General features: G+C 37.2%; 2 protein-coding genes across 4 annotated transcripts in view; one reads left to right on the forward strand and one right to left on the reverse strand.

Annotated features, from left to right (window-relative positions):
* Positions 1-9603, forward strand: part of LOC137296241 (dipeptidyl peptidase 1-like) — a 106160-nt gene extending 96557 nt beyond the window's left edge. Inside the window, exon 9 of the mRNA XM_067827983.1 lies at positions 9593-9603. The gene's annotated coding sequence lies outside the window, so the exon portion shown is untranslated. The remainder of the gene's footprint in view (positions 1-9592) is intronic.
* Positions 1854-11969, reverse strand: LOC137296244 (uncharacterized). Of its 3 annotated transcripts, none has more exons than XM_067827988.1 (6): positions 11919-11969; positions 9731-10062; positions 9233-9320; positions 8625-8793; positions 5197-5274; positions 1854-4316 (listed from the first exon to the last, which is right to left on the reverse strand). In XM_067827988.1, the coding sequence occupies exons 2-6, from the start codon at positions 10017-10019 to the stop codon at positions 4194-4196; spliced, it is 747 nt and encodes a 248-aa protein (XP_067684089.1). In that variant the 5' UTR covers positions 10020-10062; positions 11919-11969; the 3' UTR covers positions 1854-4193. The 3 variants fall into 3 exon arrangements, with proteins under 3 accessions (XP_067684089.1, XP_067684088.1, XP_067684090.1); XM_067827987.1 differs by lacking the exon at positions 11919-11969 and adding an exon at positions 11807-11910; XM_067827989.1 differs by lacking the exon at positions 11919-11969 and adding an exon at positions 11253-11353.
* Between the last annotated feature and the right edge of the window lie 1815 nt (positions 11970-13784).

The following is a 13784-nucleotide window of genomic DNA, read 5'->3' on the forward strand; positions in this document are numbered from 1 at the left end:
GTCGCCTCTTAAAAAAAAGCATGAGTTATTGGAGTTCTGACCGGGATCGTCACGGATTGGCTTCACATTTAATTAAAGTGCACAAACATGTCTGTACGTTTAACTTGTTTAAGTGTGGTCATGTTTCTGTCTACAAGACAATGCCAGATGATGTATGTACCTGTCCGTGACACAAGATACATTCACTTTGTCACGCAAGATATTGTATTGTCTGACAGGTTGCCATTGTGTAGAAAAACAGGTGCTCCAGATTTTCACTGAAATAACAACAGTTCGGAATATTGCCTTTTTCCTATTTTGACGCAACACCTACAAAACAAATGCTTTGTATTTCGAATTTAGTGATGCTACACTAAATTTTGGATATTTCGGTATGGATGTTCTGTGTCCTGTTGACTGTCAACTTCCATGACGGAAACGCTATGTCCGTCTATCAATAAACGTGCGTTGATAGCCTTTTCGCTTTAGCAAAATCAGACCCATGGGGTCCAAGGATTAGACTCGGTGGATGTTTACCTGCGGGTCGAAAATATCAATTATTTTGATGAATAGGGTGTGATCCTTTTCCCTTATTGCAATATGAAAATATATAAGCCCGGAAATAGTTTTGAACCAAACGCTGTCACCTGGTGTGCCAACGAGGGGCAGGCAGCTTCAACCTGGGCATTGTGACTTTGTTGTCCATCTAATTTGCTCATAATATCAATCACCTAGATGCATGGACGATACTGGATTAGTTACAGGCTTCCGTTTGTTATTCATACCCTGTTTTACCGGAACTACGGATAGTTCGAGATGTTTGGATGGTGACGATGGCTTCGAGTTAAGCAGTATTCATTAACAATGTAAGGGCGGTGTGGTAGCCTGGTGATTAAAGCGTTCGCTCGTCACGCCGAAGACCGAAGTTCGATTCTGTACATGGACACAATGTGTGACGCTCATTTTTGGTGTCCCCCACCTTGATATTGTTGGAATAATGCTATAAGCGGCGTAAAAACATATTCATTCACTCATTTGTATGTAATGTATGTAATGTAGTCCAGTGAGGTACGTTACCATAGAAACTGATTGCTTGCAATATTCCACACTCACTGTCAAGGCTTTGTTTTTTATGTCAAAATGCTGTACACTTTGCTTGTCATAAGAATCGAGCAGAATGAGAATCGGATGGCCAGGCTCTCTGCTTTAGTTGACACTACTTGACTCCGTGCCAGGTCTTTTATCATCACTTGCTTGATAACAGTGTCAGTACCGACACCGAAACGTCACACTCAGTATAATAAAAAAGTTGACTATCCATAACAGTGTTGATTATTGATCATTAAAAGCTTAATAGGTGTTCGGGCAACTAGTCGCATCTACACCTTGTCCATTATAAAGGTTTCTGAAACTGTATAAAGCAGCAAAACTATCACACCTTTAATTTACGCAAGAATTACATTCTGAACTTCACGACAAACAGCATTTCTTGAACACAATCCCGCCAGAGATGTCAATCTTGAGAGCTGTAAGAGGTTCCTTTACTGCCTAACGTTGAATCACACATTTCTTGTAATGCAGTAGAAACTGCATCATATTATCTAGCTGTTATAACTATCCCATGTGATAAATCTGAATACAGCTGACTATGACGTGATTCACCAATCGCGGTGTTTATGATGACGTCATAACATTATTATGAATAACATGATCTTTTAAGTTCATGGTATTTGTGCTTCTGTTTTTAACGAATCCTTAATGCTGCTTTAACACCGTGATACGTGTACGTCCAGTACCTACCTTCACGCATCAAACCACACAAACGTTCTAGGGGACAGGTCAGAAAATGAAAATACTCATTGTAAAATGGACACTTTTTGTCATAAACGGTTTTATTATATCAGTTGCAAATATAAATATACATATATCACATGAATATACAACAATAAATACATCCATTTGAAGTTTCGAATCTCTAAAATTAATATACATTCATAAAGGTTTCTTCCAGTAAAAAACTCTTAGCATGAAACGTAAACATCTACTGGTTTTGACAACTCTATACACTTGTGTAAACTAAAACGACAACCTGCCGTAAGTCAGCATGGACAGAACAATTTTCAAACATTTTATTCATTCACATTAAATATCTACTCTAAATTTTAATAGATATTTTTTGTAATCTAAAAAAATATCTTGCATGCATACAATCCCCGATTATCTTCTTACTGAAGGGACGACATGGTGCTACTTAGAACTTGACCAAGTTTAAGGATGGTTTCCATAGTTCTGTTACATTGTACACATGTCCGGTTAACAGAGAAGCAAGTACCAAACTACTGAGACGCAGGGAGAAGTGAATGCTGAGGTGAAACAAAAGAAGTCAGTGCATGTACCTGCTCATATTCTTGTACAGATGGATGAGCTAGTCTGTGACGTGGATTATGTTTTCGGTGTGCTGTTGATGTGCCGCAGACCTATAATCACGATTTGCCGCATTTTTTTAGATTTTAGATTTGTTTCCGTCCTCTTGGGTTTCATAAGGGGAAACGCGTGTAAAACTGGGATCACTTCATGAAACATCAAACATCAAACTGGAATGCTGTTCATAGCAATGTTTTATCAAATATCGAAGGTCAACAATCAGCCACGACTACCCGCCCAATCAGATTGAAATTTGAACTGACTCAAAAAAATATGACGTGATTTCTCTCCGTATTGGAAGATAATATGTTTGGGTTTTTGTTGTTTCGTTTTGTTTGGGTTGTTTGACGCCGGTGAGTAAATAATGAAATCTGGACTAGACAATCCCGTGATCAACATAATGAGCATGATGATCATAATGAACACGATGACATCTGTTAACCAAGTCAGTGAGTCTGACCACCTGTTAGTCACCTCTTACGACATGTGTGGGTTGCTGAAGATCAATTCTAACCCAGATCTTCACAAGTACAACGATAAGAAAGAAGAAAATAGTCTTAAAAGTGAAGTTGACAAAATGTTTTCATTAGCATGTAGGGCAGGTGACAAGATAATAATGAGATGGGACATACAGGTCGGTGACAAATAAACTTACATTAACACACATCTGAGTTTGCTTTGTGAATAGTTCGGTTGTCAGTTACAAGACACCTTTTATCAGCCTATATTTCTTTCATCTCTTCATATGTGCCTATAAATTTTATTAACTTTTTAAAAAACTCTTTTTCACTAATAAATCAGATATTCCTCCGCTTTTATTTACATATCTATTACAGCGAACCTTTAGTGTGTTGTATAATCGATATTTCGAACCCCAAAGTGTAATCAGTGTGATAGCGTTGGTGAAGTTAAAAAATGTTCACCAGTGATGAAAAAATATACCTCTCAATCACTGAACCGGGATATGTCAAGGTTGAATTTATAACGTGGTTTAAATATGGAAAATGTGAATAAGTTTTTTCGAGTAATGCGAATTTTTGTTCTTATTTCTTAAATTCTAATAATATCCTATATACAGTTTATTTACGGAATGATTAGTCTTCAGCGGGTATAGGGTTAAAATTCATCACAACATGTGTCATACTGATTCAAATTGATTTAAAAAATTAAGCTGTTTTGGTTTCTGAGAGCTCGAGCAAGAATTATACCTTAATGATATTTTGAAATTTATTTCAAAAGATCGTATATCCCCTTTTAGAGTTAAATGAAGAAACTAATATCGAAAATGATATTTTAATATCTTGGATTCTATATTTCCCTTTTTTCTATATACAGTTATATAAGATTAGCCTTACAAGGAAAGAAATAGAGTCTAAGGTTAAGCACCTATATATGAATGGCAAATATGCAACTTGTTTTTCTTTAGGGATTAATACATGGAAAGAACATGTGTGTCACACACTGACTGGAATACTTGAACTGGACTAACATTTCTCTATTTCGTAGAGCAGCAATTGTAGTTTTTTTTCGGATAATTCCTGAACTGAACCGTGATAAACAATTGTGAAACATGTTTTTCACGCACAACCGAAAAAAAATTCCTTAAACAAAAGTATTTTGCTTATAAGAGAGAAACGTTTTTGATGATTTTTTCCCCATTGTTTCTACACTCCACGTATAAACCGAATTCCTATGACAACGTCATTTGCAGTAACAGCAGGATAGGTATTCATAGGACGGCGTATTTTGATGGCGTTGTTGACGTTACGGGTGGTTTCTTGACGGTGTTGCTATCTGGTGCTGTCATTGTTGTTTCGGACGGGGTGGCTATGTGGCATCCACTTCGGTTGTTGTGATGGTTGCGTCTTTCCTGGCATCATGTAGGCGTTGGACGTATAGTAGCCATCTACCACCTGTGTAACAATACCGCATGGATTACTTAGATCATACCAAAGCCTGTTCATGCTGCTGTAGAACCATTTTTAAGTAAGAATTTTCATAATTTGAATCATTTATTTATATATTTTGGGTTTTTACTGTTAATCTGGTTATTATGTACGAAATAAATTTTGAAATAAATTTGAGCTATGGAGAAAATAATTAATATAATGAGAAAATAATCGAAGCAATGAGAAAAAACGCTAAGATTTTGAAACATAAACAGATAATTGCAATAACAAGACATTTCGATAAAAAGGAACAAGACAATTACGCAACCAAGATGCTGCCATTAGGCTTTGGTCACCAGGAATTCCTGATTATCAGTTCCTAATGAAGAATATATATTACCCATGGTCTTAGTATACTGGGGCAACGAAGGAAACATAATTATCCAGCAGAGACACAAAGTAATATGTTCTAGTTCAACCTCGTCAAATGAAATCGCCCCTGTATCCATGACAACACAAGATGACGTTATTTTATTGGTCAAAATTTACAAATGACTTAACATTCTCAGCTCAGCTGGTTGAATAAGAATACGTAATCAATCTCTTAGTGGCTGATAGTGTTGTGAAACGTTTCTTTAAATAAAAGGAGACAAACGACTTTTAAAATCATCAGAAATCTCTACTAAATCAGTCAATTGTACTTCATAAGCGTGTGTCTATGAATCGGTATCAACAGCGATGACACCAGGTGTTCGGGAAACTGTGCCATTGACCAGTGCCAGAGCGTAATGTTGTCTCAAGTATGGTTCTTGTGAAGGACTTATTTTCTTCAAGGATACAACCAATACATACTTTTTAAATTGTCGACATTCAAAATTTACACAAATATTTATAGTGTACTCACCATATTTGGATGGCCTTTATTTGGCTCTGAAACGACAATGTGGCGGACGGTTTTCTGTACATGGCGAGAGTTGTTCGTCTGCAACACAGAAATAACAAACGTACACACAGCAAATAATAAACACTCGTTGCTGTACATACACATAGGCAATACTATATACATCATACTTGAAGTAGGGATACAATTCATTGTAAATTGGCTGATTACGTTGTTGAAATCATCAGATTTGAAGAGCTGAGATGTACCTATGCTATCACACCACCGCATACAGAATGTGAAAGTGTAAAGATGTTGGCAGAAGTCTCCAACACCAGCGAAGGAAATCCGCTACTCGGGAGATTAACTGCCCGGATCTGATATCGTTGTCCGTGTTATTACTTATGTTAAAAACAATGCATTCATATCTAAAATATTGTGTACGATGTGGCTCTCATGTAATGTTCAGATTTCTGATTGCCCAAAGGGACTACGACAAGGATGCATTGTAAACCAGATTTTGTTTTCATTTTTCGTTAACGAATTCTGTTATGATGTTATGCAAAATGGCAAACATGGTGTAAAGATGTTTCCAGATATGATAGAACTGTTTGTGCTTCTGTTTGGCATCTTGATGCCTGAAGAAATTGTGGTTTGCCAAATCAGTTAAATGTTCTTGAAAGCTATTATAAAAACTGGAAACTATCCTTTAACTTTTGACGAAACTAATATAGTCACATTTAGAAGCGGCGGCGCTATAACAAAGGAGAAAATGGAGAAATGGTATATTGTAGTGAAAATCTGTTGCTATTGTTAATCAATATTAAATATCTAGGAATAATGTTTTAACATACGATGAATCTAAGACGCTGTGACTATAACCTGTTCCTACGTGCAAAGAAAGCAATGACTTCATTTTATCTGTCTCAGATGAATGAGGAATATTAACTCTAAATATATTTTTCGAACTGTTTGATGCCCAGGTACAACCCATGTTATTGTATGGATCGGGAGAGTGGGGATTTCAGCGCTACGAGAGAGACTTTATCCTATGGCCTACAAGAAGTTTTTAATGTTCGGACCCGCTACTCCAAATTGTATGATTTACGGTGAATGCACGAGACACCACATGCATATTAATTAAACAAATATGGTGCCTTAAAGACAGGTTTAAGATTCTGAAGGTGCATGAAAGTCGTCTACCAAGAATATTGTATGAAATGCTGGTTCATCTAGATAATATGGGTAAATATCCTGGGCACATAAAAGAAATCTTCTGTTCTCTATGGATTGGTATGGATAGGCCAGGGTGTTGGCGATGTCTTTATTCTTTAAAAAGAATTTCGAGTTCGGGCGGCAGATATGTTTTATCAGGAATAGCAGTTCACTCTAGAAAACAGCTCTCGTTATGAATTAGAACATTTAAAGCTCTAATTCAGTCTGAATTGACAGACAGACAGACATTTTATTCAGTAATAGGCCAGTGGCCCAAAATACAAACATAGGTATAATTAGAATTTACATGCGTTTATCTAAATACATCAGAATCTCTTATTTTCCCAACATTACATAAAAATAGGCATACGTTTTTTATAACATCTATATTTTTTGAAGTCATAATGTTTATAAAACTGTGTTGTGATATCGGTGTTTCAAGTATTTATCCAGAAACTTTTTTCTTATGTCTAGGTAGGCTTTACAATAAAGTAAAACATGTATTTCATCTTCAGTTACATACAAATTCATTTGATAGCAAAAGTGACAGAATCTTGAATCATAAGGGATATTGTTGTATCTGCCAGTCTCAGAACAAAGTTTATATTTGCCGCATCTAAATTTTGTTAAAGAATTTCTCAAATATGGGGCAATATCTATAGAGAGATAGGATTCGACATTCAAGGTGGACTTAAAGAGTATATAATTAGAACACTTGGTTGTATTATGTAGCGATGAGAACCAGTCTTGTGAAAGATTATCAGATAGTCTTTGTTTAAAAACAGACATGAAGACATCAATATTACCAATATCCTGTGCAATCCAGACAAAGCCAAACCCAAGTCTATATAATATATTCTTGATATGAGATGCCCAAGTCGTTCGTCCAGATTCATCTAGTGACTTTAGCATTAAATAACACTGGTGGGGCAACCTACAACTTGGGAGAGATAAAAGTCTACACCAATATTTAACTGCCCTTGACATATAAGTAAGCTGAAGAGGGAATCTGCCACATTCACCTAGTGCCATGTTGTTGCAAGTATTTTTACCAACTTTTAAGAAATATTTACATGTTTTTATCTGTATTGCAATGCAGTCTGAATTGCATGTGTCTAAACTTCAGTCTGAATTGTATTTATCTAAACTTACTTTTCAGTGTAATAAAAACATATTTGCCAAATATAGGATAAGTTTGTTGGATTTAATGGGACACGGAGGCAGAAAACTGTCCGTCCCAAAATCTGACAGGTCGTGTCCTTCTTCAGTTGAAGATGAAGTACAGTTTACCCTTGACTGTCCATTTTATGAGGATTTGAGTTACAAGTATATCCCGGAACATTATCCAACAAAACCATCACCGATAGCTTTACAAGTATATTAACAACTACTAATGAATCCACCCTATGTAACCTAGCTCTCAATGTTAAATATTCATTTATTCGTCGCAACGAGCACTTGATCATGACCAATAGACCATGTCCTCATGTATATCCCTACAATATGTATTTCAATTGTATGTGACTCTCTTGTATAAGGGGCGGTGGCCTTAAATGCAATAACCGACTGTCTTGTCTCGTTATTACGTATACTTTACGATATTTCACACGCATAACAACAGCACTGATGTTGAACTACAATGTACAGGTCGTTCTCGTAGCCAAAGCCAGACTTGACTCTAACGGAACTCTTCCGGCGATTTAGATCGCTGTGTGCTACAAAGATCATCTTGAGCATACCAGTAATGTGGGCAGCAAGCGAATGGAGTAACATTTCCCAGCTTTTAATTCACACTTTCATTTCATTCATAGGTGGTGACAGGCATCTCCTTGTGCTTATAGTGAACACACCAGATATTACGTTCATGGGACGACCTGAAACGTTCCCAGTTTTCGTGTTATGCCGTCCTACTGGACATGCGTGGAAAATGACAAAGATCCAATACTAGTATTCTAACTCGAAAGTCTATGATCTAGTATCTAGGAAAACGATTTTTTTTAAGAAAAGCGAACCGAAACCCGAAAGGCAGAATATTTGCATATATTAGAGCGAGAAAGTAAATTTGAACAGTATTTCAGAAACCCTTTGACATTATCGTAATTGAAAATAGAATGGAATTGGCACTTGTGATGCGAGAATTCGATTGTTTTTATGCAAAGTAGCTAAGTACATACATATTGTGAGAAGGAAGTTCTAAATTCGACGGGTATGTGTTATGTAATCTGAATTTGTCTTACATATTGACGAGTGACAGGCACGTAGAAGGCTCCGTCCTGTTCAACATCGGTCATTCTGTCGTCATCTTGCGATGAAAAAGAACGACGTCGCCGCCGTCTGGACTTCCGGCAGCACGGCCAGGAACCGGAAGCAGAGCCGCCTAGCGGAGCAACACTGTTGGGACACCACCTGTGACAACACGAAACTGTCTCCATTATGTCATTTGATGAGAGTTCACAACACTGATGCAAGGAGAACGTCCATTTGTCTATTTGTCTCCAATGTAGAAAGTTCTTCTTTTGGTAGTCCCCTCCTCCCCTCCCTTATTACAGATGTACTGAAAACAACAGTTCTTTAACAGCATTTTTTGCAGTCACGGTGTATAGAAATAACAAACACCAGATATTGTTGGGTACAGTGTATTCGTTGTCATGTATCGTATTAACATTTCATTGGTCATTCTCGAGGTTTATTTGCTGCGTTCTTCATTGTGAGACAAGCGGTGTATTTTAGTTAACACAATATAAACGTTGAGTTGAGAAAAGAGATTCATAAAGGCGAAAGGATAACATTTAACATTTCATACCATTCTTTGTGCAAAGAATACGTGAACGAGACAAGAACTCACCCACAGCAGTATGCCAGGAGACATGCGATGAAAGTGAAGGCTATCAGCCCGAGCAGGCCGGCTATCAGGCCGTATGCCCATACAGGATCTGATATAGAATATTTTGACGTTTTGAAAAATATATAATTTCATCACAAACGATTGTATTTAAAGAGTAAATTGAATAAGTAGCGAAATCTAACTTAAGAAATATGGACATGGACACTTGAATACAGAACGTAGAGATTGTCACAAACACTAATTTCAAATACGAGGGATATATGTTGGTATAGAAGTTTAAATTAAATAGTATCTACTTATCATAATCATAATTCCATCATCAAATCGAAACTAGACAATTATATTTTTAGGTTTGTGTACCACCTTCCCATATTGGCACGGCTTGCCATAAACCTGAATACCGACCCCACTCTAACTTTAAAAAACACTCTACCGACCATCCAACCCTCAGTTAACGCCACCCAATCCCCTAAAGACGACCGTGTCATCTACACTTACAGTGAGTCGGGTGTGTAATCAGGGTACAAGATGGCGGCTTGCCCATCCACTGGAGTGTTCTCCTGTCGCAGTAGACCCTCGAGGTGCCGGACATCTTGAAGCCAAACGCACACGAGTATTCTGCTACATTTCCGCCACCGAGGAGGGTTGGGGGCTGGGCGTTCTTCACCGCACTGGGGACGGGGCAGGGGGGTAACGTGGACATTGTTGTGGTTGTTGTTGTGGTTGATGTTGATGTTGTTGTTGTTGCTGCTGTTGTTGTGGTAATTAAACCAGGAGATGACGGCATTTTGTGTTGATATCAGATGGCTGTCTTGAATATGCAATCATATCTGTCAAATATATCAAAGAATGTTAGATTCACATAAATATCAAAACTATGTGACAGGGTTCGGTAGATTTGAAACCACTTCCTTTAACGTAACAACGTTAAGTTGCAGGTGTGGGCTGTGATAGGGTTGCATAGAGGTTTCGCCGTAGAAATGAGAACGATTCCTCATGTGGGTATACGGTACGTTTTGATAATACAATGTCACAGAGTATTGATAAAAGCGACGTAAAACAATATTCAAAATATCTCTATAACATCGGTGTTAGTTTGTGGTAAACTAGAATGGCAAAAGCAAAGAGCATAGAAATTAACAGGGAAATGCGTACAGAGTCATTTGTAAAGCTTATGGAGCTAACACTACGAAAGTTGTGATCATATTAACTAAACCAGACAAATTTGAAGTCACAGCCAGGGGACTTTACCTCCGTTATATAAATTCCATAACAGACAAATATAAGTACTTCACAGTAGAAAGAGAAAGCACTCTTTCCGCAATTATGACACAGCCCTGGTAAAAAGTTCTAACACCGATCGTTTCGTAGTGAAATACTATTATATGCGTACCAAACTTTTCTACTAAGAAAATATTTGTTTATGGAATAGGAGAACCAGGTAGTAACCACAAAAGACTAAACCAGATCTAGAGTCCAGTCTGTTTGTCTTTGATGAACGTGTCTATAAAAGGTGTATTGCCTTATTCCATGAAAGAAATGAAAGTATTACCTGAATGTAAAACATTTCATAGAAGTATTACCTGAATGTAAAACATTTCATAGAAGTATTACCTGAATGTAAAACATTTCATAGAAGTATTACCTGAATGTAAAACATTTCATAGAAGTATTACCTGAATGTAAAACATTTCATAGAAGTATTACCTGAATGTAAAACATTTCATAGAAGTATTACCTGAATGTAAAACATTTCATAGAAGTATTACCTGAATGTAAAACATTTCATAGAAGTATTACCTGAATGTAAAACATTTCATAGAAGTATTACCTGAATGTAAAACATTTCATAGAAGTATTACCTGAATGTAAAACATTTCATAGAAGTATTACCTGAATGTAAAACATTTCATAGAAGTATTACGAAGGCAATTATATCAAGTAAAGAAGATATTATGAAACTAATTTTGATAATTTTTATCAGTTAAAGCATTTGAATGATAAACATAATACTCCTTACCGTATATCATGTACACATACACTCAAATATTTTGAAAGTCAAATGCATTATTAGAAAATATCTGTCACGAAATAGTTCATGAATACTCACGCTTTACAAATGAGGTTGAAGAAATGTGCTCGGACTTTAATAATCAAGTAAGGAGCAGCACATATGACAGACACATTTCACTTGTAATATATTTCAATGTCAACAAAAAGCGTTGTCAACAAATGCATACAACTACATTTAGCGCAAAGTGAGACAGGAATTTAATCTTTCAACGCCCAAACAAATTGAGACTTCTGAAGAGAATTGTGTTTGTGTGAGAATCTGTATTGACAAGCTGGCTCCTACACGCGAACATCAAAGTGCAATGGCATGTCTTATGGTTCATTGCAAATCCAAATATATATTATATTGAACACGATCAAAATCACAGAAGGAAACAAGTAATCATATCTGATAAATGTGACAACTATATATAAATGTTCATTAAAATATGATAAATATTTGTTCAAATTTCAATCATTACTTTATCATATTATCATTTTTAGACGATTAAAAATACATACGTATCATGTTCCCTTGCTGAAAAAGAATACTGTTCGCATTGGTTCGAATAGCTAAAGTGATAAATTAAACATGAATCTGTTGTTAAATACATTAAATCAACAATGGCAGTACCTGCAGTTTCCAATTACACCTGCACAATACCTGGAGCGTCTAGGAACACATAGGTCGATATTTGCACAACTAGGCTACATGAAGAACCAATCATGATTGAACCGTGATACCTACCCTGTAATAGAGGTGAGCGATGATGGCGTTGACGTGAACTCTACGCGGCAGCGTGCCTCCGTTGTTGACGTCCTCGTGGCTTGTTAGACGCAACGTTATCTGGTTTATAACGGGTTTTCCACTTCTCTTGTCGTGATCAGAGCGTTAAACCCACGTACAACTAATTCACTATTCTGCATTCTTATCAAATGATTTATTGGAATTGTTATTAGAAAATCTTCAACTTTGGTTTTGTCAGTTTTGGACTGTCCAAATCTGGGTCAATAACCCTGTGGATCAGGCATTGTGGACATTGTAGATCAATTTGTTCTCTTTATGTCATGTCCTGCAAGCGATATTGGATGCGATCGTTATTTGTTGCGTTCTACGAATGGTAGATATGTGATGTATTTCACATATTATCTAAATTGGCGACAAGTAGGTTATTTGTCTCTTCTATACGACATGTCCCCAAAAAGCGGAATGACACACTGCGTCTCTTTTCTTAGACACACCAAGCTGTATGTCGTCTCCCGTCACGGACATACCCAGATGGACGTATCCTTACGTCATAAACACCCAAAACGTTACTTTACGTCATAGAGACACCAAACGGCATGTCTCCTTACGTCAACCACACATCATGCTGCATGCCTGTTTACGTCATAGACACTCCACGCTGCATGTCTGATTACGTCACGGACACGCCCAGGCCGACGTATCCTTATCTCAAAGACATACCAAATGTCACTTTACGCCATAAAAAAGGATAACAAGACTTAGTGTTTCCTTTCAACGTAAGCACACGACGTAATATAAACACGTCATCTCTTTGGTCCGTGGTTTCATGTGGGTGTCCTGTTTTATTTACTGACTTCACTTTTACACTGGATTTATATTTATGATCAACCATTTGTGTTAGCAGAGAGTAACACTCCCATTGAACAAGACGCCCACACACGATGTCAGTTCCGTTCTTGAGATCCAGAAGGGTTTAAATAATGATATATCATCAACCCCTCGTGTTATGCGTGATCCGATCGAAATCACGCGTATAGATTTACAGACATGCTTGTACCTTTTACAGATTCTCGTTAGAGTTCTTTCTGAACATACGTGTCCAACTTCAAAGACTGAAGAAGTTTCGGCTCATACCGTTGTGTCATGTACTCGAACTATGCTGAACTCCTGTTTGCTGAAATATTAAGGGAATACCTCATACATAACATATCCGTTCCGTTTAGTAAAATTAGCCGGAAATGTCCGTGTGGTGTTCACGTTGTCCTTATCTTGTATAGCGCTCGGTATTGCAGGGATAAGTCAAGACAGGCCGACTAGATCTTATGTTATGTGTAAGTGGGGTATATATTTTGATCTGCGGTAGACAGTGAATGAGCTAGCACCATAACCCTGGCATAGGTTCGGGCTGGTAGAAACACACACGCACACAAACGCACGCACACACATACACAGACACACACACTCGAACACACACACACACACACACGAGCACACACAGAGACACAGAGTCCATTCACTCACTCACACCTGCCCTCTCCCCACCTCCACACACAGACCTGAATGTTGCTGAATATATAATATACTTTTATATAGCAGTATTTCATAAGTAAGTAAGTATAGTTACATAAGTATTCCATAGTTTCTCTGCTAGTTGAGAATGTAATTCTACCTTTTTTCATCGACAGATTTAGTCCAAAACGGATTATTTGCGAGCCATACCACTTTTCTGTGTGACTTAATCGTTCCAACACA

Source organism: Haliotis asinina, chromosome 9, assembly GCF_037392515.1.
Source record: "Haliotis asinina isolate JCU_RB_2024 chromosome 9, JCU_Hal_asi_v2, whole genome shotgun sequence".
Lineage (NCBI taxonomy): Eukaryota > Metazoa > Mollusca > Gastropoda > Lepetellida > Haliotidae > Haliotis > Haliotis asinina.

Coding starts and splice junctions, on each gene's coding strand:
- LOC137296244 (XM_067827988.1), bottom strand. CDS start 10,019: ATGCCGTCATCTCCTGGTTTAATTACCACAACAACAGCAGCAACAACA. Junction 9,321..9,730: donor GATTACACACCCGACTCACT/GTAAGTGTAGAT, acceptor ATTCTATATCAG/ATCCTGTATGGGCATACGGC. Junction 5,275..8,624: donor TGCCTGTCACTCGTCAATAT/GTAAGACAAATT, acceptor TCTGTGTTGCAG/ACGAACAACTCTCGCCATGT.